At 44.6% G+C, this 25,007-nt stretch overlaps 1 protein-coding gene across 2 annotated transcripts in view; it reads left to right on the plus strand.

The window, feature by feature from the left end:
• The window catches only part of EGFLAM (EGF like, fibronectin type III and laminin G domains), a 152,087-nt gene extending 127,686 nt beyond the window's left edge, over window positions 1–24,401 (plus strand). Inside the window, exons 17-23 of one of the 2 annotated variants that reach the window (XM_033111275.1) lie at window positions 707–887; window positions 6,215–6,238; window positions 8,591–8,669; window positions 11,458–11,601; window positions 17,912–17,995; window positions 22,403–22,506; window positions 23,285–24,401. In XM_033111275.1, the coding sequence (XP_032967166.1) occupies window positions 707–887; window positions 6,215–6,238; window positions 8,591–8,669; window positions 11,458–11,601; window positions 17,912–17,995; window positions 22,403–22,506; window positions 23,285–23,439 (771 nt within the window). In that variant the 3' untranslated portion in view covers window positions 23,440–24,401. The remainder of the gene's footprint in view (window positions 1–706; window positions 888–6,214; window positions 6,239–8,590; window positions 8,670–11,457; window positions 11,602–17,911; window positions 17,996–22,402; window positions 22,507–23,284) is intronic. The other variant, XM_033111276.1, reaches the window with a different exon arrangement.
• Window positions 24,402–25,007: the final 606 nt, after the last annotated feature.

The following is a 25,007-nucleotide window of genomic DNA, read 5'->3' on the forward strand; positions in this document are numbered from 1 at the left end:
ATGTAATCTTTCACTTTTTTTTTTTCCCTAATGGTGAAGGGGATGTGGAGAGGAAGGGAATTCAAGAATGTCAGGGAAGGAGGCTAGCAGGGGCTGATGGGACCATTGGGAAGGCCCAGTGGATGGAACTTGAGGAGACTCTACAAGAACTTTAGCCAGAAGAACAGAGCAACACAGTGAGAGTCCGCTGGCACCGGAAGCCATCACTCCCCCTCTGACGCCTGCCTGCGTAACACTTTGGTGTGGGTGCTTCCCTACTCAGCTTTATAACAGCATCTCTCAACCTTTGCTGCATCTTAGACTCACCTGGAAAGCTGTTAAACGTTCCTGATGACTGGATCCCACCCTCAGGAATTCTGATTCAGTTGATCTGTGTGGGACTTGGGCATTAGTGTATTTCCTGAAACGCCCCAGGCAATTCTAATAGGCAGCCAGTTTGAAAAACCTTTCCTTTACCCCTTCTCGGAGTAGCCAGGTCTTCCAGAACCAGAGGATGCTATACTCTTCAGATTCTACCAAGTACCCAATGTAATCACTTGAATTCCTGTGTCACTCACAGGACTATAAAGGCAGCAAGTGGACTTTTTCTCTTCTTTTGAAAGCTCCCTCACTGCACGTAGTTCAGGTTAGTGTGCTAAGGGAAGCTTTACAAGACTGCAAAATGTTTTCTGAATTCCTGAATTTCTTTACCTTTTCTCTCCCCAAGATCATCCTGAACGACCGAACCATCCATGTGAAACATGACTTTACGTGGGGCGTGAACGTGGAGAATGCAGCCCACCCCTGCGTGGGGGCCCCCTGTGCCCATGGGGGCAGCTGCCGGCCCAGGAAGGAGGGCTATGAGTGTGACTGCCCCTTGGGCTTTGAGGGGCTGCACTGCCAGAAAGGTACACATGGGGGCCTCAGGCACAGCTTACGGGAGCAGGGGCAATGGACAGGTTGTTGGTGGGCCGCCACTCTTAAGGGAAGAGCTGGTAACACCGGGACAGTCATACTGGTTATTTTTATCAATGATTTTAATAACATTGGCATCTAATATGTTAGATGTCAAAAGATGGCAAATTACATGCAAAGTACTATAATTATTCAATAATCAAAATGCTGAAATACTTCTGTAACAGTAGGTAAAGAGCTGCCCCATCTCTGTGCTTTGGCTCCTTCCCTGAGAATCTCCTCATGGTTCAGCAACCAAAAGGTTAGCCCATAATACAGGGGTTTCCAGGATCCCCTGCATCTGAACCACTACAGGCGCTTATCCTGATAGGTGGACACCTTGGCTTTATAGGTTGATACATATTTTGACTAAATATTTTGACCCGTTTGTGAATGTTATATAGAGAAATCCGAGAAATCTTGTCAGTTACAGAAAAATATGAATTGTACATTATTTGCTCCAAACTGAAGTATAAATAACCTTCTGTGGAGTGCTATTTTCCATACTACCTGAGGTTCTTGTGTGCCTCAGTTTTCTCATCTGTAAAATGGGAATGATGATAGCAATAGTATCTAACACAGATGGTTGCGGTGTTAGATGCTAATGAGGCAATGCATATTCCTTAGAAGAATGCCTGGCAGGTACTCAACCAATAGTAGCCATTATTATTAGTGGTGAGAAAAATAAAATCCATTAGTAGCTGCTCAGAGCTACTCAGCTTCCAAACTGCCCTTGTCTGAGAGCTAGAGCAGGCCATAGACCATGAGGCCCTACCGGACTGAGCTTTCCACACATGCTCAGGGGAGACAGGGGCCATGGCCTAGCTTCTAGAAGAGGCCTACCCACATTTGGCCATCATATTGGGCCATATGGACCTTCTTGTTTAGAATGTCAAGATGGCCTCACCTGTCTGGTTTAAAAACAAATAAAGAAGGTAGACAGGCCTGAAGGAAATAAAGCAGCCAGCCTAGGTGAATATGCTCTCTCTCTTTCTTATATGTTTCCAGGTTCCTGATATTTATCAGAAGTAGGGTTTAAAGGAAAACTGTAAATTACAGGTAGATTATTTTGGTATATAGAATGATAGGAGAGGTTGTTTTGTAGCAGTCTTAGAAAATATAAAAGATGCCAATTTGCCGGTTGGGAAATTAAGAAGTATTATATTTAAATGAATTTTGAAACCTGCATGGCAAATCGTATGAATATAGTTATGAACATAGCTCACCCTAGTGATAACCCCGCAAAGAGTAATTGATCCATTTGTGAATGAACCTGATTATGATTCTAACAAGCAAATCAATGTTTAGCTTATAGCTTATACTTGCAGAGATTTAGTTCAAGAGTGGCCCATTCATTCAGAAATTTGGGTTTGTATTTCACACATCAGTGTTTGAATTCCTCACGTCTCCATTTTACCATAGGCACTTCAAGCTTGCTTCTGCCTTAAGCACTAACACTAATGGTGAATAAATAAAGTCCAGGTTTAAATGAACAGTTAGATTTGGGAATCAAAGCAGGAAGGAAAGGATAATTTGTGCTCTTGTTAACCCTCATTTGCTGCTATGCAGAAGATTAGCCATACCAGATACAAAGAGCTAACATTTATAGCTTCGTAACTATAGGCTCAGGTTCATTGAGAAACAAATCTTACCAGAATGAAGGAACAAGTCTCTGGTGAGGGTCTGAGCCTCCTGGCAAGATCCAAGCTATGGGCAGTAGCAGTGGCGACTGGGGGGCACTTAGGCCTCTTTCTGAAACACACTGGGCTAGGGCCACCAGCTGCTCTCCTGTCTATCAGTGTCTCCTTGTGCTTTGAAATAAAGGTAGTGCTTCTGGCACAATGGCAGCCATTGCCAATGCTAGACAGATTCACTGTAGGAGGCATGGCCCTAATCACGTAACTTCCTCTCCTGTTACCGTGTTTCCCCGAAAGTAAGACCTAGCCAGACAATCAGCTCTAACGCATCTTTCGGAGCAAAAAATAATATAAGACTCGGTCTTATACAATATTATATAAGACCTGGTCCTATATTATAGTAAAATAAGACCAGGTCTTATATTAATTTTTGCTCTGAAAGATGCGTTAGAGCTGATTGTCCGGCGAGGTCTCATTTTCGGGGAAACACGTTATATGGGCGTCAGAGGATTAATGGGGCTCTGGGTACAGGTTCATGCCGTTAAGGACACATTTTCCAGGCCCCACCAGGCACACAGTGGTATGCCGTTGCCATGTAGACGGCTGTTATACTGGGAAAAGCATCCAGTCCCAGGTAAGGATTGGGAAAAAAAGGGAAGAGAAATGGGCAACTACAATTGTTCCATAGAGATGCAAGAGAACATTCTAAAAGTTTGGGTAAGTTCTTAGCTTGAAAGATCCAGAATGGTTAGAAGCCATCCTTGGTTATCAGAGAGAATCCTGTGTAAGCCAGCCAGGTGATTCATAGCCTCATGTATGTAAAGGTTTGTTTTTTGCCCCCCTCCCCCCCCCCGCCTGAAAACCAGGTCATGCCTCAAAAGTAAGAACCTAGTCCTAGAGTTCCCCCACTGAATTTAAACCTGCCCTTTACACTGAACACAATGGTGTAGAAATCATCAGCATCAGGCCCCATTTAATCCATACCAAGGGGCACCTTCTCCATCGGGAATGTAGTTCTCAGGATCCTCAAAGAGTTTGGTTTTCTCTAATCTCATTAGAGAGTTTGTGGCAGGCAGGCAAATTCCACTAGGGCCCTGGTCAGAAGATGGGACACTTATTCTCACCTCTTAGAGGCACAAGAGGGCTAAGTCCCGAAATTCAGACAAATCCAGGCTTGATTCTAGTCACCCAGACCTTTGTGGCAGTTTTGGGAGCCCCCTTTGTCCCTGCAAAGTCAGGGGCAGGTGCAGGAGAGTCTGAGCCCTGACAGAGGTGGGCATGGAGTGCCCACTGAGCTCTGGGGCTGCCCTCAGGCACAACCGGCTCCCTGAGGCAAAAGCTGCAGAAAATGGAGCCTTTCTGTCCCAACCTCAGGAAACCAAGACAGGAGAAACCAGAGGTTCTTCTAACTCCCAGCTATTACTTCTTCTGGTGACAAAAAGTCCATAAGGCTTGACTTTGGGGATGGCCATACCTTTGTGTGGGCGCTCTCCATCTTAGGAGCCTTCCTCCACTTTGGACCTCAGCACCCCACACAGTACCCCAATATTGAAGCCCCCTTCTCATCTCACCATAGGGGTCTCAACAAGGCCTCCCTCCTCAAAAAATACTCCCCATCCTTGGAAATTTTTTTCTTTGTTCTACTCTCATCCCTATGTACCCACCTTGTGTCCCCTCGTAGCTGTTCTATCCAAGTCAGTTACTCATAAGTTACAGCAGAATTGTACAAAGTGCATATAAAAATTTAAGTTGTGGGGAATGTTAATGACTGTTTTGCACACAGAGCGACAGACACACATATATTCCCAGGTACATAATGGGAGGGAGATTCTGTGGTCAAATAAGGTTGGGTAATGCTGGGCAGACACGGTTACACAACTCTCTCTTCTGCGGGACTTCTCAGAGCGTTTGCTATGATCTGAATGTCCAAACCAAGGCTACCGGGTGCAGCTGTTGTCTCCCGAAGTTCTCCCAGCCAATAGCCGACAGGCTACTTGGGGAAGAACCAGGAGCCCTGGTCCTCCCTTTCTGTCCCTTCATGGCTAAGAACAGCTTGGACTCACTGTGTAGGACCCTGCAGGCCGCTAGATGGGGGTGTTTCTCCACAGCTGGTGAGGGGATCCTTGCTCTCTACACATACCCACAGCTACGGAGGCCATGCCTGGGCTTAGGGCACACTTTTGTCAGGAATACAGGATCCTAAAAGATGGGATCTGGCCTGATCTATATTTAGCTATCACATCCACAACATTTAGGACATTTTACTTGTATCCAGTAAATTCACATCATATTGCTGGGTCTGATTTGGATGATTTTTTTTTTTTTTTTTGGTCCCAGTGTATGAAAAATAGCTTCAGTAAATATAGTCCATATTTTAAGAAAACCCAGTACATAAAAACACAAATTAATAAAATATGCATACTACAGGGAATTTCTTTTCTTAGGATGGTGTATGATTAAACAATAAAAAATTTGGGAGTGTTCAGCCTAGATGTTGGTCCTTAGATAGCTGAGGTCTGGTATGGAGAGGAAGATTTTTGTTTGTTTGTTTACTTTGTGGCTACAGAGTCCACCTCCTGTAACAAGAATTCTGTACCGAGTAGTACTGGACCACAAGGGTGGCCGCTGCCCTGTGGATGACGGAGCTGCCCACTGAGGAAAGGTGTTTCCTCGGGCTGGACAGCCGTCCGTCAGGATATTGTTGAGAGGAGTCCTGGTTGTTGGGAAAGCTACACTACAGCTTCCTTTGCTGCAATCCTGTGACTGTGTGAAACAGCCAGCACTCACTTCACCTCTTTGCCGTCTACTGTGAATTTCAAGTCCCTCATGTGGAAAACGTGCTTTAAGGCTGCTATTCACGGGGGTGTTTTTTGTGTCACCAGATGGTACAAGCTTTTAGGTATAAATGTGAGGGTGTGACAAAAACATATTTCGAGCAAATCACCTCGGTGGTAAGGTCTTCACCATCGGGGGTGCGGAGGTGAGAGGGTGGGTAGGGGAAAGGCAAGGTAGAAAAAAAATAGGTATAAAGGGTTAGGTTAAAATATAATGTTTGCAGTATTGAAACAAACCCCAAAGGGCCAGAAAAGCCTTTGCAGGATAGCCACTGCCAGTTCCAATGTTTTAGAATATTAATAATTAATATTAATGTATACTAACTACAATGAGTACATTTTCACCATTTTGTGTTCAGTGGTGTTATTTCTGGAGGGTTAACCAGAGCTCTGGAATCTTGCACAGGGGGTGGGGTGGGAATTCGGGTGATGTTTTCCATACTGGAGAGAAAACAGACAGCTGGCTGGCTTATCATTCCTTTCTCACATGTAGCCTAGAGCCAAGAAAAGTAATAATCATTGACAAGGTAAGTAACTCTTTAGCAGGGAATTGTTTCTCCAGGTTTAAAATACATGAGGATCATCATTTCAAAGTCAGGGGAGCCTCAGAGGGGTCAGATAACTCATACACATCTTCTTGGTCCACTGCCACCCCCACCCTCACCATTAAGCCGAGACTGGGAGGTGAGCTGAGCCTTCTGCAGGGCTTTACAAGGGAAACAAGGCTGCTTTCCAGTCCTCTGTGAACAAAGTAATTGGTATTTTACAATTCTGACTTTCCCTGTTCTGTTTCATGCTGGCACATGGCAGAGTGTGGGAACCACTGCCTCAATAGTAAGTACAGTAAGTCCTATGAGGGACTGTGAAAGTGCTATGGGCTCATGCCAGGGCAGGCTCTGGCCAGGCTGTGAGCACGTGCAGGCCAACCCCATGCAGAGGGGTGAGTGGCGCCGGGCTTGGACCTCCTACCACGGTGGTGGGAATCCTCCCTCCAAAAGCACAAACCTTGAGAATGCACTTGAGTCCCAGCCGGACCTCAGGAAGCTCTGGCGCTAGGGGGCTTAACAGGCAATTGGACAAAGCTCACACAGACCCCTTTGCGGCTCCGTGTGCGGAGCTGACGTGACAAACACATCCTGACCATCTCCAGGAGTCCAGGGGAGCAATAGCTATTGGCCGCAGGCCCACGTCCCTGGCCAATAACAGCAGGGACAGGTCCGGCCTGTGCCTCTTGCCCTGGGGGTGAGCCAAACCCAGCAGGGGTGCCTTGGTTATGTTTAGCTCTGGGAAGGACTCTCCATCAGCTGGACTGTTCTCCCCCTCCTCCCTTCTCAGCACTTGTATCCTGAAAGTCAGGGCCTGCCATCCCAGCTAAGAGCTCCCTTTTACCTCCTGTAGTTTTGCGCTTGTGTTTCTCTTCTCATTTCCATGCTTGCCTTCTCATTTCTATTTTTGCTCCTCTGTCCATTCTCTCTGCACCTTGCTTTTTCCATTCCCTTCTGCGCTGCCCAGGGGCTGCCGTGCATCCACCTGGCTGCCTTTTCTTTTCATGCCTTCTCCTCCTTTTCTTTCTTGGCATTTTCTTTTCCTCTCACTCCAGTTTTCCCCTTCTTTTCCCCTCTTCTCCTTTGTCTTTCTACTCATTCTTGCTATTTTGCATCCCACTTCTTTTCCCCTTTCTGCTTCCCTCCTTTGCTTCCCCTCTTCCTCCTACCCACTTTAACGAGAAGGGAGAGCGGCTGGTTGTAGGGCCCAGAATTTTAAGATACAGGAGTCTTTCATCTCTGTCTCTGGCCCGGATGGGCCCTCTGGGCTGGCAGCCCCTTGTCCGGCCTGGCCTGTGCCACTTCAGGGAGCAATAAAGCAATTTCTTGGATAGTTACCTCAGAAATTACCTTTAAAATTTTTATTTCTTTTCCTTTGCTTTTCTTGTTCTCTTTTATTTTCACTTTTTAAGAAAACATCTTGGGGACATGTTATGAGGGACCTGCCAGCATAGGAACTTACATTTGGGGGCCCCATGTCATTAGATTTTGGGGTTTGCTGTTATTTCTTTCTCTTTTTAAATTTGTAGAAGTTAAGTTTAAACTCTCCTATTGTTCATAGTGTCAAATAATTACACATGTTCTCTCTTAGGTGTAAAGTCCTTCATTCAGTGTCTTCTTTGCACCAACCACAAATTTTTTGTGTGAAACTCTAATTCTCTCTTGTTTTGCCCATTTCACTGAAAATGAGATTTAGTCTACCATAATTTCTTTAAACTGCCATTTCTGTGGCTTTCTAAAGAGGAAAGAGATATGGCTGTTATCTCTTTGGCAGAAATCACCTAAGTTATCCCCAATTTTTGATGCCAAACACAACTGTACAACCTATTCTTTTGCTAAGTGTGTGGAAAAGGGTGAATTCTCAGGAAAACAACGTGATGACAAATTGGGAGGAAGGCAACACACTTCTAAAATACGGGGAAGTAAAAAGTGGGCTGAGGACCAGAATTAAGGAGAGCCAGTCTAAGTATGGTCTCTTGCTCTCTCAGCTGTAAGATATTGGGCAAATCCTCGATGACTTCGGTGCTTCTATAAAATGGGAATAACCAACCTGCCCCTTTTCCCATACTCCCTGCTACCTCATGAGACTGCGGTGAAGATCTTGTGAAATATGACACTGGAAGGTGATTTGTAAAAACAAGAGTCAAAGCCTCATTTCTTGTACTTCACCAATCTCTTGAGGTCATGGCTCAAGAGGTTCTAGGGAGGCTTGGCTTCAAATAAAGAAATTCTGGTGGGCTTCGTTGGGGATTATTTCCTCTGCCTCCCTTGGAGAACATCTAGAGTTACCCCCAGCTGTTCCCCACATGTCCCAAGACCTGCTCTCTTTGGCTTGTAAGCATAGCTGGCACAGTTCGAGTTTCAGAGCATATTATAAGGCCTTCTCAGCAGTGCTGAGGGCATCAACAGTGACAGCCAGCCCCACGGAGGGGACAGGAGGGATATGCCAATGTGAGGCCATCAGACCAGGCAGCTGCAAAGCCGGCCACGTGTGTGTGTGCAGCCAAGAGGAAGGAGCTGACAAGTTGCTAAATGTCGTATTTCCAGGAGCTAGCCTTCTTGGTGTTTTTCTGCCGCGTGGTTCAGTGCTAGGGTCAAGAGAGCCACATTCATGTAACCGCCATTTTCTGTTCTGTCGCAGCCATCACAGAAGCCATTGAGATTCCGCAGTTTATTGGCCGCAGTTACCTGACCTATGACAATCCAGATATCCTCAAGAGGTAATAAGTGTCATCAGGCACCTTTCTTATCTCTCTGGGGGTTGATTTCTCAACATCTTTCCCAAGGCATTTTCTTATCTTACGTGCCAGAAGATAATTCTCTCCAAGAAGGCAGTTTAGCCGTGGCCTCAGGGGAAAAAAACAACAGAAAATAAACACAGAAACTAGAACAAAACAAAACAAAAACAAATTGAAGAAGGCAGCCTTTCAAATAACCCAAACCCTATTTGGTCAAAGAGCCTGGAGAGAGGAGCGTGCCCTGCCTCAGGTTTTCCAGTATTCATAACTCCTGAAGCCAGGGTTATGAGTGTGATTTCCCAGCCTGGGCGATCAGCTTCACGCTGTTTTGTAGCCACAGTCTGGAGCCTGCAATGGAAGGGTTCTGGTCCTCCCTCAGCTCCAAGTTAATTTCCCACTTTGCATCATCATCAGCAAAGGTCCACTGTCCTCTTCAGGCTCTGGCCAGTTCAGTGAGGGGCTCCTCAACTCTCTTCATGTGGATACAAGAACATGGCACAAGTAGATGCCCAAGACACCACCATGGCTGTTAATCCCTGGTGGCACAGGATGCCCTTCGCTGGCATCCATCTCCTGGTTTGGAATAGCCTGGCTACGTGACAAGGAAAAGCCAGCCTTTAGCCAAGTCCTGACCTAGTGATTCTCATCTTTGGTGCTTGCAGCTTGCCTCTTCTCTCTTTCTTTTCTCTCCCCTAGTTCTTAGTTTATGGTGTGCCATCAACCACTGCCGCCAGCACAATCATTCCAGAATTTTTCTTCTTCAGGTTGACTGTCTCTTAACAGACTAAGGCAAAGCTTTAAGGTAAAAGCATCCAGTGCTAAAAGCACAAGGGCAGAGTTTGGTGGCTTTTCCAGGAATAAAAGTGGTTGAAAAACATTTTCCCGGGGCATTGGACACACATAACCTTGGTAACTCCGAACGCACACCAGACAGACAGACATTGCTTCATTTCTCTAATCCCACGTTGTATTTATCTAGGTGGTCTTGGCATGGGGCCGAGGCAACATGGATTTCCAGCCAAGAGAGACCCTCTTCCTTCTTCAGCCCCGTTTCCCCAAAGATGGAAGGGCATTGAGTCCCCACAGGATAGGGACAGTGTGCCGGGGCCCAAGTCTTCAGGCCCCTGGTGCTTAGAGGCGCTGGGTGGTTTGGGGAGAGTAGGAGGCACGAGCAACTCGGATGGCACTTGTGTGCACGTGTGTATGTGCATGTACACATGCATGTGTGTGAAGCTGCAGGTAAAAGCCAAGTTCAGGGTCTGCTTCAGTTAGATGCCTTTGGCTGCAAGTAAAGAAAACTCAGCTAAAGATGTCTTAAACATGAAGGGTATTTATTATTTCATATAACAAATAGTCCAGACTTAGACTAGATCCTGGCTTGAGTAATGCACAGAATCAACTGTATCATCAAAGACCCAAGTCTCTCCTGTCATTCTGTCATCTTATCCTCAGCATGTTCTCCAGAAGCTACTCCTTTTGCGGTTGTAAGACAGCTGTCCATACGACCCTCATAAGATGGCTATAAATCAGCAATATCCAACAGAAACGTTTAAAAAAACAAAAAACAAAAAAACACCTTTTTTTCTCATGTGACTTATTTTAAAAGGAAAAGAATCTTTCCTGGAATCTTCCTGATACATTTCCTTGATCTCATTGGATAATAGTGGGTCACATGCCCATCCCTAAACCAATCACTGCAAGAGAAATGGAACCATCATGATTGGCTTCTACCAATCAGTGTATCCCAGGCAAGTGGTGGAAGGAAGAAGCCTGCAATAAAAGATTGGAAAAGCAGGTCTCTAGGGAATGGGCCAAGGATTGCTCTGCACCTGGCCAGGTGGCGAAGTAACCATCCTGGACCCTGCTTCTCCCTTTCTCCCTCACCACTCCGACACCGTGCATGGGGAAGGCAGCCTTGGTCTCTTCCTGTCTAGACCAGGCTCTGGGAAGCCTAGACAAAAGTCCTTTCCATTGTTTTGTACTTAATGTACTCGACAGCTCTAAGTATGTAGACAGAGGGATGGTCCAAGTGATAGGAGACTAGAAAGAGACTTTTCCAGTCGTGTTACATTAGTAGTAATACTACATTATGTTTGCTATTTTCTCACCTGTTATTTAAGGATCTCATACTTGCTCTTCTCCCTACAACAGGTGAAACACTGATCACTTTAGTGAGAATGGATTTCTGAGCTAGTCTATTCCCAAGAATTGATAAGTGCACAAAAGCATGTGATCCAACCCCTAGCCATGGCTGTAGGCCTGGAACCTGACCTAACAGAGTACCTCACCTGTCCAGTCAGTCCTCTGCCCTCAAGGACGGTCACAGCCAGAGCTTGCCATCTACAGGCATGATCATAGCCCAGAGACACTGTCAACTGAACCTCTTGGCACTTAAGCAACCGTTCTGTTGGGGCATGGGAAACACTTTCCCAAGGACCCTTGAGTGGTAGGATAGGAAAGAAGGAGGACTGAGGTGTGTGTTGGGGTGTAACCAGACCAGAGAGTCTGGTTCATCTGTGACTCAGCAAATGTTCTCTCTTGGGGTTAACCCATACTCAAGGAGGGAGACACCGCTGCAGAGTGCGCACACTTTTAGGCCTGTGGTGTGACCTGTGGTGCTGATGTCAGTTCTAATCTCCTGGTAGTGAGTGTCAGAAATGCCAGATTATCCTTATGTCTGGCTTCTTGGGGCTGGCAGGAAAAAAAATGCAGAAATGGATGTTGGTGAAGAATGGTTGGTTGGGTGCAATTGTTTGTGTATTTCCTCCAGGGTGTCAGGATCAAGATCAAATGCATTCATGAGGTTTAAGACAACTGCCAAAGATGGCCTGCTGATGTGGCGGGGAGACAGCCCCATGAGACCCAACAGCGACTTCATTTCCTTAGGCCTTCGAGATGGAGCCCTGGTGTTCAGGTAACCCCCTGGCTAGCTGCCTTTAGGATCACCTTGCGTTGTTTTCTCAGATAGTGCAGGTTATGCCAAACGGAGCGATACAAAAGTTAACCAGTCTGCTGGAATTGCCTGAAACTCCAGGCTCATTGGAGGCTCCAGGTCTTCTTTCCAGGATCCATCTTCAAGAGCAGCAGTCAGCAGTCTACAGCCTGAGGGCCAAATCTGGCTCACCACCAATTTTTGTAGATGAAGTTTTGTTGGAACACTGCCATACTGATTCATTTATATATTGTCTAGGACTTTCATGCTACAGTGGCACACTTGAGAAGTTTTAATAGGGACTGTATGACAAAGCCTAAAATATTTATTGTCTGGCTCCTTACAGAACAATTTTGTGACCCCTGTTCTAGCATGTTTCAATCATACGCTCCCCACTTGCAAATTAGGAAGTAATAGAAAGGGAACTTGATATGCTGAGCACGGTCCGCTCAGGGCTCACCGGCTCAGGCAGATCTGAAGATCTAAAGTTGGAAGACCTGGCTTTAAATTCTGACTCTGCACCTGATTAACTGAGCAGCCTTGGGATGGAGAATGTCCGCTTTCCAGTCTCCCAATGCAAAGAACAAACCACATATTTGTATCTCAATAGATCAACCCATCATTTGGGTTTTTGTAAATGCTTCTTGGGTGATATCAGTAAGGCAGTCCCCCAAGTTCTTATCTCTTTTAAGTGAATTTAGACTGCTCTCAAATTTTTCAGATGATTAGCTACGAAGTAGCTAAAGGATTGCCTGATAACTTCTCCCCATCAAAGTGGGTGGGAGCTGGGTACCCACAGGGTAGCAACTGGCTTGCGTAATATGAAAAAGTTTCTCTAGAGATCATGATGACCCAGCCTCACTTGAAGTTAGAAATAACTTGTCTAGATCTATGATTCTCAAAGTGTGGCCCCTGGAGCATCATTGTCACCTCGGAATTCCTTAGAAATGCAGATTCTCAGGCTGTGACCCTGACCAGACACTGTGGAAGTGGGCCAGCAATCCTTGTTCTCACAATTTACCCAAGGGATTCGGATGCACGCTAAGGTTTGAAACTCCAGCTCAGTCTCTAGACCGTCTGCTCCATGGGGGCAGGGATTTCTCTGGCTTTTCCTTCTTTAATCCCCGCTCTGGTGTCTAGCATAAGTGTTCACTAAATGACGTGGAATTCATTGGAATTGAAATAGACAAAAGCAAGGTAACTGAACTACGTAAAAGATGAAGACTTAATTCTTGGCTTCTGTGGGTCATGCATGGTGATTACTGATTGCCAGAGTAGCCTAATGTAAGTCTTTTCAATTTGAATAAAAAGCATTTTGAGAGGAAATGTCACTTTTGCAACATCATGCTTGCCCCTAAACAGCAGAGTGTGCTATGTGAGGCAATCCTATGACTGTTGGGGACTTTTGAGAGAAGTGTGTGGTTGAAGGCTAGAGGATGGCCTCTGGGAGCAGTTCTCACCACCTCTGCCCCCCTCCCCCCAAGGTCAAACACCAAACTTTTCACACCCCAGTTTCAGGCTGGCTGCTGCAAAGCCATTTTCTTGTGGTTTTCCTGTGGTTAACCTCGCCAAGGCCTCAAGTACTTGATTGTGCCCAGAAAAGCGAACTGAAACAGTAGCTCAGCCATGGATGGGAGGCCAACTTCCCCTCCTAAACCGCCGGCTAAAAACCTATTCACCAGCCACCCCAGCCGAACAGGGCAACTCGATATGCTCAGGGCCGTCTCCGATCTCCCACTGGCCCTCACGCCCGGCCCTGGCTAGCCCCCCACACGCCCGCCACCTTCCCACACCCCCTGGGCACCCTTCAAACAATTCCATCCTGGACATATTTTTTATGTTACCATTTCTTTCTGAGGTTTCTGAAAATTGGCCCCATGTTGTTGTTGTTTTGTTTGTTGGTTTTGTTTTGTTTTAAGCCTGGAATTCTGGTTGTGTGCTGTGTAAAGGACACTCAGTAGCCCCGACCGCTGCGGCAGATGTCTGTGCCGGTTCCTGAGCCTGGGGCCACAGCTGCTGCTGCCCTTGTTTCCTCCCTCTGAGCAGTTACTTCCCCACTTCCATTCACCCAGCACAGATATAGGGAAGCGCTGTGGGAAGCTGGGCACACACAGGACTTAGAGTGCAGGCCAGTGGTTTGGAAGGATCAGTCTCCAGCGAATCGTGGCGGGAGCTTGTTTCAGAGGCAGATTCCTGGGCCCACACCCAGAGATTCTGATGGAGCACGTCTCCTGAGGTGCCAGAATCTGTTTGGACACAATCTGGAACCACACCCTGTAAAACAGGGTCTGACGTGGTCAAAGGCCTGAGCTTCAGAGTCAGACAGGCATGATTCCCATGGCCACGTGACCCCCTGCAAGCTGCCCGACCTCTCCATGGAAGGAAAAGATTTGTTGTGAGGGTTGAATGAGTTCATTCACGTAAAGGTCTTAGTGTGGGGCCTGGCATAGCTAGGATTAGTGATAATAATTATCAAAATTATTATCCTCGATCAAGTGTTTTCCATGTTCTAAAAACCCCTGCCTCAGATCAATAACATTGTAAGGATATTAGCACAGTATAACTGCTTCATAAAGTGTAGCTATTATTATTGCTATTGTTGTTATGATTTTTAAGAAGACATAGGCCCCACCTTCAAGCAGGTTACATCAATGGAACCTAGACAGTGAACTAGTCTGTTAGGCGGATAGGGCCATTTTGGAGGTTTCAGTGTTCGACCCAAGTCCAAAGCAAACAATAGGAAACCTAAGATAATAAAATATATTCTCAAGTTTCTTGACTTTCTTTCTTCACCTAAATGCTGGTCCTTTTGCTGAGCCCTTCTGGCAGAGAATAAGGAAGAGCAATGGAACTCTAAAAAAAAGTTATTTATAGTTTTTCTGCAAGATTAAGTAAAAGAAAAGGAATCAAAGTACTCAGCTAAGGGTGTGGGGTTTTTTTTTGTTTTTGTTTCATTTTGTTTTATGATTATATGTGGGACACAAAACCCAGCAAACAGGTTAGTGAAAACCACTTGACTGATGATTTTTCCCACTAATTTTCCATGTGACCTTGACATCATTTTCATGCAATAGACAACGGGAACAGATCTGACAATGGCAAGGTGCCCTGTGCTACAGGTTGAAGGGGGCACAATTGAGCAGAAGTGTCACCACATGGAGGCATCCGAGTGGTCCCCAAAAGGCCTCACCTGATGGCACTTCCAGGTGGCCCACCGCCACACAGCCTCAAATCCTTTCATGCGCGCCAAGCTGAGTAGGGAAACTTGGATCAGGATAACCAATCCATGCCCACCAGATTCATAAGATATTGATAGCAAAAACAGACATGCCTTTGTTCATTTTTTCATTCATTCCTATGTTTTTACTTTAAAAGAAAAAGAATTTTAATGTACATGAACTGCACAAATATTAAATGTACAGTTTGATAAAATTTCAAACATGTAAATACCTGTGGAACAACCACACAAAACAAAATGTTTCCTACACCCACGAAGGCTTTGTCATGCCCTCTCCCAACAAGAGTCACCACTATTCTTGGTCATTTATTATTATATAAAAGAAAGTGAGATTCCAGGGTGAAATATCAGGGTATCTGGGGAAGCAGGTTATCTGGAGGGTCTGAAAACAAATGGAGTAGGGGTGGGGATGGAGAGTCAGGCCATGGTGATGCCAACCAACCAAGTATTGTGTCCCTGTTCCCGCCCCCCGCCACCAACACACACACACACACACGAATGATGGCTGGATTCCTGTCTGCTAGATTCAGTGTTGACTCCCTGAGCACATTTTGGCTCTCTGCATGAACAGGAGTTCTATCAGGCTGAAGGACAGAAGAGGAAAGCCCATCCTTTGTCTAGATACAACCGAAAAGATTGTATTCACTGAATTACAATCACATGCCAGTCTAGTGTCCCTGCAATTATACCCAGGTCACCTCTATTCTGAGAAGTGGGTGTTCCTGACCTTTTTGGTTACATATTTACAGCCTGCTGGTTTACTCTCACACATGACTACTCTTCCAGGAGAGGCTTGACGAGTGTAACTCTTGGAGGCAACTTCCTCCTTCCTGCTATTAATACCTCCTCCAGTTATTTTTCCACCCTGTATGCGAGATGCATTAAATACGGCACATACTTGGAGTGGTGGGATTATTTGTTTGGCTTCTACTATGTGCTATGGTCTTTACATATGTTATCTTACTTATATCCCCTATGATCCTTCAGGGAAGGTATAATTACCCCATTTCACAGATGAGAAAACTTAGGCTCAGAGAGATGAAACAAATTGCCCAAGGTCACTGAGCTCGTAATTAGCAAGAGTGGGAATCAAGGCAAGTTAGTCTAATCCACGTGCCCATGCTCTTTCTATCACCCTGAGACGTGCTGCGTCTCATAAAAGCCAGACACAGTCATTCAGCTACATTTCTGCCAACCAGCTCTCAGCCTTGTTTCACATTCATTCACTTCAACAAGCATTTGGCCACTAAATAATGAAATCGGAAAATTCCACCTCCAGGCTGCTTCATACAAAGAGACACTTGCTGTGGGAAAATTCGTTAGAAAATAGTGGATTTTTCAGGGTCAGAGTCACAGTTTTGTCTCATAGTTTGTCAAATCACCCAAATTCTATTCTTGGTTAAATGTTGATGGGTTGTGTGTGACTTCTTTGAGCCTCCATTATTAAAAAAAAAAAAAAAAAAGGAAGGAAAAAAAGGACACGGAGTGCTTTCCCTGGGGAAAGCCAAACACATTCTGTTCTTGCTCTTTTCTCAGACTGAGTGCATGCAAGTGCTCAGGAGCTAATCCAGGTTTCTTCATTTCTATTTCTTTCCCGTGAGGTAAAGGAGTAACAGGTCCTCTTACCAGATAAGGAGAGCGGTGTCCTGGGTGGGATACATTTTCCTTCAAAAGCATGATTACATAGGCTTCATTATATTATCAAGAGGAGGTCTAGGCAGTTGGCCCAGTACCCAGTCTAGAATAGTCACTCACTAAATATTTGTTGAATTGGATTAAATTAGAATGATTGAATGAACACTGGACTTAGAAGGATATTTCTCTCTGATAAACAACATGTGCATGTCTTCTGATACCCTTAGGGTATCAAGGTATCTATACACTGAAATAGAAAATAGACAGCTAATGAGTGGACCAAAGATCAGAGTAAAATGGAAGGGTGCAGGTAAGATACCAAGTTCAAGTCTTACACATTAGCGTTGGGATTTTAGGCAAATTCCCTTCATCTCTTTGGGCCTCAGCCTACTGGGCAATGTTCTGTTTTGTTTTCTTTTGCTTTGTAAAAAATGAAAACACATGTATTAGTTTCTAGGGCTGCCATAATATTTACCACAAATTAGGTAGCTGTTAAACAATAGAAATGTATTCTCTTACAGTTCTGGAAGCTAGAAGTCCAAGTGCAGTTTTGGCAGGGTTGGCTCCTTCTGGGGGCTCTGAGAGAGAATCTCTTTCCTAGATTCTGGCGATGGCTGGCCATCCTTCACGTGCTTAGTTTATAAATACATCATCCAATCTCTGCCTTCATCTTCACATGGCCTTTTTCCCTGTGTGTGTCTATCTGTATCCACATTTCCTATTCTTATGAGGACAACAGTTGTATTGGATTTAGGACCGCCCTCATCCAGTATGACTTCATTTTAACTAATTATACCTGCAAAGACCCTATTTCCAATTAAGGTCACATTCTGAGGTTCTGGGTGGACATTCATTCTGAAGGGATACTATTCAATCTCATATAACACATTAGAAAGGAGAAAGCCCTTTTTGTTCCTACTTGATGCTTCTGAACATGGGGCTTTAAAAAAATCAGCCTTGAGGACATTATGCTAATGTCCTCCAGATAAACACTATTATTCTTCTTATATGATGTCCCTAGAGTAGTCAAATACATAGAGACAGAAAGTAGAATGGTGGTTACCAGGGGCTGGAAAAGGGGGAATGGATAAAGGGTACAGAGTTTCAGTTTTGCCAGATAAAAAGAGTTCTGGAGATTGCTTGTACAACACTGAATATATTTAACACCGCTGACCTGTACACTTAAAAATGGTTAAGATGGTATATTTTATGTTATGCATATTTTGCCACAATTAAAAACATTTTATTTGGTCATTCATCGCCTAGCTTGGAAACCTAATTTATAACATTGTTTTGTTTGAGGAATCTACATTCTGAGTCCCATAGACCTTTTGCAATGAGAACCATTTGTGAATGAGTGTCTGCCTGTCCTTCGGTGCTTTATTCTGTTCTCTGTCTTGTTCTCTCCGATGCCATTAGCTATAACCTGGGCAGTGGTGTGGCATCCATCATGGTGAATGGTTCCTTCCACGATGGTCGGTGGCACCGAGTCAAGGCTGTTAGGTGAGTACCTACCACAAAGTGAGACAGAGCTGGAGCTCAGCAGAGGTGGGATGTGCTCACCAAGTCCCTTTAGTCCCACTGTCCTCTTCCCCAACCTTGCCTGACATCACGTACTCCTGATCTGGGTCAAGGAGGACATTTTGCTACCAGCTCCCTCCTGTGCCCTCTACTGACACTAACAGGCCAGAGAGGCTGAACTTTCAAATCTTTACTCAATAGTGATCTTCCGGAGAAATAACTTTCTGGTGGCTAAACTGGGAGAGGGCCTTGCTATTTAGTGAGATCTGCGTATCTCTAGTGAGATGAGATTTCTGGGCAGCAGACTTTGAGGAGTGCTTCAAATCTCATTTTGTAGGCAATTTCCCACTTTTTTTTCTTTTTCACATTGTATTATCGGAACCTTAGCAGCCATGTATAACCTGCCCTAATTGCACATCTTCCCCTTCGCAGAAGTCATTCCCCTGGCTTCTGATTAACTTTGGGTGAATCATTCTGTTAAAATTATAGTTTTGCTACCTATGTCCATATTCCTAACAATAAATTTTGAGAAATTGAACAGCAGGCCCAAACGTAGCTGTATGAAGAAATGTCAATCCTGCCGTGTTAGATGAAGGTTCCAGGAGATGAGCTGAACCGTGCTTTTGGTGTCGGTTCCCTGAGAATTTACCACAGCCCTTCCTGGGAAGGTCAGTGAGTGAGGTCATGATGAGGCTTGGAAAACACGGGGCTACTGTGACCAATGTCCTACTCAGCTCACATATAGGCTGTGGTAGAAGTAGCTCTGCTGGACCCCGCTCACTTACACTGTGCCTGCCTTTGATATCCGAAAGGATGTGTGAGGATACAGACGCAGGTCTGTGCCATCAGTCGCACAGGTGGCTTGGAAAGCCCTGGAGACAGTGATTTAGATGAAGCCCCAATTCTGACTTGTTGGAAAAAGAAATGTTTTCTCATAGTGAATATTTATAGGCTTAATCTAACATACATTCTAGCATATAAGTTAAAATGTTCACAGTCCAACCCAACTCCAAGATAATCTAGACTATGAGGTTTCTAAGTTCTTCATTTCTCTCTCTTCCTCATCTATAAAAGGGCTCAGAAACCTCTAGAGGAATATAAAATACTTGGCCACATCTGATCCCTGTAACTCCCATCTTGTGAACATGCTGCTCTCAATTTCCTTGCACAGTGAAGGTTGGTAGGACACTCAGACATTGTGGAAAGATTTTTTAAACCCTCAAAATTGTTGTGGTTTGATTATGTGCATCAAGATACACATTGGTGAGGATTCCAGGCACTTCCTAGACATCTAAGGAAACAGATGTTAAGTGACTTTCCCGAGACTATACAGCTGTTTGTGGGCAGAGCCAAGATTAGAATCTTAGATCAAAGCTCTTTCCATCCCACTCCATGGTGCCGCCCACCTCAGCTAAGATGTCAGATATTTTGGAGGGGTAAGACAGGGAATGTTTCATCAGAAGAACTTCCTATGTCAGAGCATCAAGCTTGGCACTATAAAGATGGTTTAACACACTTGGCTCTTACTACTGTCATCATTGATATTTTTCCTAGTGGGTCTTAGGTTGCAGTGAGGGCTGAACAGAAGGAACCGAGACTAGGAACTGGATAGATGGGAGGACTGAAGCAGATATTGTGAACTGTGTTCCAGAGGATCAGACAAGCCTAGAAGGGATGGTACAACAGATCAAAGCAGGAACTGGGTCAAAGCCATGGTTATCAGCCATGACAAGAAGGGTTGGATGGATCCTGTGCAGCAGGCTTCGGGGTCAGAGAAAGGAGGATCGAAGTAGAAAAGATCTCGAAGGGGAGCCTTGCTGATTTGCTCTGAGTAATCCTGGTCTTGCAGGTATTAATACTAGCAGAAAAGAGAAAACACATTTTCATCTATTAAGCATTTTCAGGATGCCAGGTACTTTACATACTTTATCTCAATTAATATTCACAGCAACTTAGGTTTTATAGTCTACATTTTACGGATAAGCATGAAGATATATTGACAACAATAACAATACATTCTTCTATCACTCTTTATAGAGCAGGTATTTCAGGTCCCATGCTCTGTGCTTCTCATGCGTAATCTCTGATTTCCAGAATAGCCTTGGAAAATAGGCCCAGTCGTTCCACTTTCAGATGAGGAGTTGAAGTGCCAGAAGTTTGCTTGTTCAATCAGCTACCACTAGGAGCCATATACGATTCCAGACACATGGGCTACATCATTAAATAATAGCAGCATCTTTGCCTTGACGGTCTTGCATTCTGATGGGAATCTGATTACAATCAGTATTACTGATTACAATCAGTAATAAACATAAGGAAGAAGTTCTTATTAGGTTAAAAGGTGATGCCACGTTTATTTTCAAATCTAAGATACCATGGATTATAAGACATATCTTCATTTCAGAGACAGAAAAAATGCAAAGTTCTTAGGACTGATGAAATAAAGTGGAAAATGGAATTTTTTAGAGTAATGGGGGGAAAAGGCAGGGCAGGCAAAACAAGGTGTTGGGAGCACTGCCCATCACAGCAACCAGGCATGAGATTCTAAAATAGCATATCCGAAATGGGGAGGCAGTGTGTGGTCTTGAGGGTGAGGACAGAACTGGAGAAATACCTCTAAAGCTAGTTGCTATCCAGAGGTGAGGCCTGGGCAATCAGACATACATCATTGTATCCTTCTACCCCGCAAAAAAAAAAGAGGTAGAGCCAGGAACCTCTGGAAGGCAAATGAGTGGCTAAAAGCAAGAAGATTGGTTTAAAAAATTTACTTGAGGAGTTAGAGCTCACGACTCTTCTCTACTTCACGTAGCTGGCACACGGTCCTTTCCCTACCTATGGAAAAATAAGACAATTCACTGGAGAAAGTAAGGGTCTTTGGAATGGGAGACACGGGTCTACTAAATACTGGACTACTGTATATTGTACAAATTAAGACTGGAGACTACTCTGTTTCCCCAAAAATAAGACCGGGTCTCATATTAATTTTTGCTCCAAAAGACGCATTAGGGTTTTTGTTCAGGGGATGTCATCCTGAAAAATCATGATAGAGCTTATTTTCTGGTTAGGTCTTATTTTGGGGGAACACGGTATGTGAAAGATCTTATGTTGAATGTTATGAACTCCATAATTCTTTCCCTATTGGGATTCCGGAATGCTGGCGGCCAGACACAGTAAGAAGAGTAGAAAATCCAGGTGTCTCTCAAAGGAAATGATTGAGCCAAATCACAACACTATCAAGCCACAGTCAGCAAAACCTCATCCTGCACACAGAGCTTTCAACCTGCTTTTTAGAACTCAGCACTTAACTATGACGTGGCAGTCAGCCATTGTGAGGCATTTGAAAAAAGTCTTCAGTATGAAAGATGAATGTCAAAACAAATAGACATAACAAAACAACTTGGAGGAAACAGAGACTAGGAATAAAAAAAATGATAAAATATATTAGTATCACCAGGAAATAAGAGGGGTTATTAACCCAAGAAACAAGAACTGTTTGCTATAAAACAGAAACATGAAAGACTAATAAAGAACTTATAAAGAAAAAAAAAATAAAAGAAGCGAGGCCTGGGTTGGCATACCCCTAAGAGCAATAGAAACAGATACACTTTTTTAAAGAAGGTTCGTGGGGCGAGATAGTTTTGGAAACCAGCTCAGAAAACTGCAAAGCCCTTGCCATGGATGAACACCTCCACACCACTGTCTTCAGGGTCACTTTTGAGTGACAGTGTGGGTCCTTCAGAAACTTCTAAGCCATTATTTTCCTTCGCTAGAGTAATCCTCTACCTACAAAAACTGTTTCATTCGCTTCCCATTGTGCTTAGAACTCACCACGTGTCACTATGTCACCACCACTCTTCTTAACGTTCTTTTCTAGTTCCCTTCCACCTTCAGAATGAATTCTAACTAAGCCCTTCACCATCAGCTTCCGGCTTCATCTTTCACCACTCTGTTCCCAACTGCAGAATTCTCTATGCTCAGTCTGTACTAACACGCTTGTCTTTTCTCTCTTTGCCATAGCCATTCCTGTTTGCATTAGCTTTCTCCTTCACCCGACCTGCTCAGCTTTCAAAACTCACCTCAGATAGACTCTCCTTTGAAAAGCTTTCCCTGGCCCTCTCCTTCTTCTGTGTAATTACACAGTATCCTGGCATTCTTCCACCATAAAGTGGTGACACAGAGTTGTCATCTGCAATTTCTTTGTTTTGTCTTCCTCAGTAGACCTAAACTCCTGAGGGCCAGGAATGTGGTTTTTTGTTTTGTTTTGTTTTGTTTTGTTTGCAGCTCCATCATTTATCATAGCACCTGGTGCATAGTAGATACTTTCGTACATTTTTATTGAAATGAATGAATGATTGAATGAAGCTCCAAAAATGGTGGTGGTTTTTACAGGGATGGCCAATCGGGAAAGATAACGGTGGATGACTATGGGGCCAGAACAGGCAAATCACCTGGCATGATGAGGCAGCTCAACATCAATGGAGCCCTGTATGTGGGTAAGTGACCTTTGACCGAATCTAAACTGTGCCAGTGCGTTTTCTTGTTACTCCTCCATTTGCCATGCTGGGGCTTCACTGCGTCAGTCACACCTGGAAATCAGGAAGCTCTTTAGATCTCCCATTCTCCCATTTTCTGAACTTCTGACTCATGGCTGATTGGGCAGGAAATACTTAGATGCTTTTGTGCTTTGGACTGACCCACCAGGAAAGCCATGCTTTTCTTGTTTATAGAAACCTGCTAAATATAGCTCTGCAAATTCTCTGGGTGGAAGGAGGATCCATCCTTTTTCTGGCCCCTCTCAGAATTAGAATGAGTCCTAAATAGCTTAGAACCTGCTAGTACAGATACGTAAGCATGAAACGATGTCTCTAGCCGTATGATATTTTCTAAAAGTGAACTTAATTGAAAGCCTTCAGCATCAGTGTATTTCTTTTGGGTTATGATGACATCACCTGTAACTACATACTACATTTTGTTGACATTGTACAACATTTCAAAATTTACCAGATGCTGTTTGGTTTGAAGTAGCCAACTGGGTCAGAAATCACACATGAGGTAGGTATTTATAGCCTCTGGTTGTGTATCAGATTGATCCAGGTCAACCTGTTCTTTCAAGGATAATTATAAATTAGATGTGATGTACTGAGCAGTTCAAGGGACCCACAGGCCTCACCCTATCAGCCAAGAAGGGATCCTCGGTCTGTAGACACTCAAGTGTCCTAAGGAGACATCCGCCCCTTTGGCTCACCCCGTCTCCCTCTTGCTTCCTGGCAGGTGGAATGAAGGAAATTGCTCTACACACTAACAGGCAATACATGCGTGGCCTCGTGGGTTGCATCTCTCATTTCACCCTGTCCACCGATTACCACATTTCCCTCGTGGAAGACGCCATGGATGGGAAAAACATCAACACTTGTGGAGCCAAGTAATGCCAGCTGGTCTTGCCCAAGGGACAGAGCTTTGTCGCCTGAGAAGCCCAGGGGCCTGAGACCCTGCCTGATGCCACACACGGGCACACATGAGGCACGGGCGAGCTGTGTTTCCTGTCATCAAGGAGAAAATACACCCTGATGAGAAACTAGAACCAAGACAGGGTTCCCTGTGTGGTCTTTCCTGCTGACACTCTGTGGCCCCAACCCAATGGAATCCTCTGTGTAGGAAGCGTCGAACTTTGTCCATTGAAAGTGTAGTGGCTGCCAGAGATCACACATCAAGGCAAATTCCAGAGCCTGTCTGTTGTAGCTCAACGACTGTGTTGTGATTCATAGTGCGCTAAAAAAAGAAAGAAAAAAAGAGAGAGAATACCCGAAGGGCGGTATTAAAATACTTCTCTCCTTCCCTGACTCATGATACTTCCTGACAGCAGAATGACTGTGACCTTGAACTTCAAATTTCTCACCTTGGCCCATGAATTAGTAGGATTAACCCCTTTTCCTCCTCACTGGCTGATTCAGTGTGCTCTGACTGTTCCATGAAAATAAGGAGGCGGGGAGACTAGACGTAGACTCATAATCATACGGCTGCCCCTGCTAAGGTTTACCTTTCAGGAGAAATCCCTACTTTTTCTAATGCTAATCTAAGAAAATGGGCACCATGATTTTGTAGCTGTCCTTTTGTATGTGTATATTTTTATAGCTGCAGATTGTCCACAGTGTATACTTTTGCAAGTTTGGGTGGATGACCCTGAATTCTTTGCACACTTCCTAAAAAGTTTTTCCCAGAGGAGACTTGTTTGGGCCCTTTGTGGGCATCAGTGGCGTGGGATAGGTAACTTGCGGCAGGCATTCTCTTGGGGAGCTGACCATTGATTTTTGGTAAATGTTGATGGCTCAAGGAGATGAATCTGAAGCTTCCAAAATAAGCAGATTAAAAGGCACATGTGTTACTGAGATGGGTCACTGTCATTTTTGTTTCAAGAGAGGGGGCATGTCTGTAGTAAATTTGAATAAAGGAGATGAAGAAGGCTAGAACTGATTCATTTAGGCGTCATTCATTTGTGGAGGTGTTCCTGATCCTTGCAAAGGCCGTGACCAGAAATGGACACTAGGAGAATTGGTGTTTCTAAGGCTATGCTGAGGGATGAGAAGCAGGGCTGCTTCCTTCTGAGCCACCGGCCACACCCCTTTGCTAGTCACACGTGTGACGCTGGCAACAGCTGGCTCACTGGCAGATCCGCACTGACAGGACATGCTAAGGGAAAGGTGAAATGAACGCTGCCCCCAAAGAGCAGGGAAATACGATCCAAATCATAGAAGAGTCTATAATTAGTCCCAGTCAGGAGTCGACTTGTGTTTGTCCAGCATTCATTCAGCAAAGACTGAGTGTTGTGCAAAGCGCAGTTTAGCACATTAAGAACTCTATAAAATGAATAAAAAAGTAGAGACGTTCACCTTATGCTTTAACCTCTGCCTCCTGCCTTTCAGACCTTTTGATGGCCAGGATTCTTCCTCCTAGGGGAGTAATGGTAACAACAACAACAATAATAAGTCATCCTCTC

This window comes from Rhinolophus ferrumequinum, chromosome 7, assembly GCF_004115265.2.
Source record: "Rhinolophus ferrumequinum isolate MPI-CBG mRhiFer1 chromosome 7, mRhiFer1_v1.p, whole genome shotgun sequence".
NCBI lineage: Eukaryota > Metazoa > Chordata > Mammalia > Chiroptera > Rhinolophidae > Rhinolophus > Rhinolophus ferrumequinum.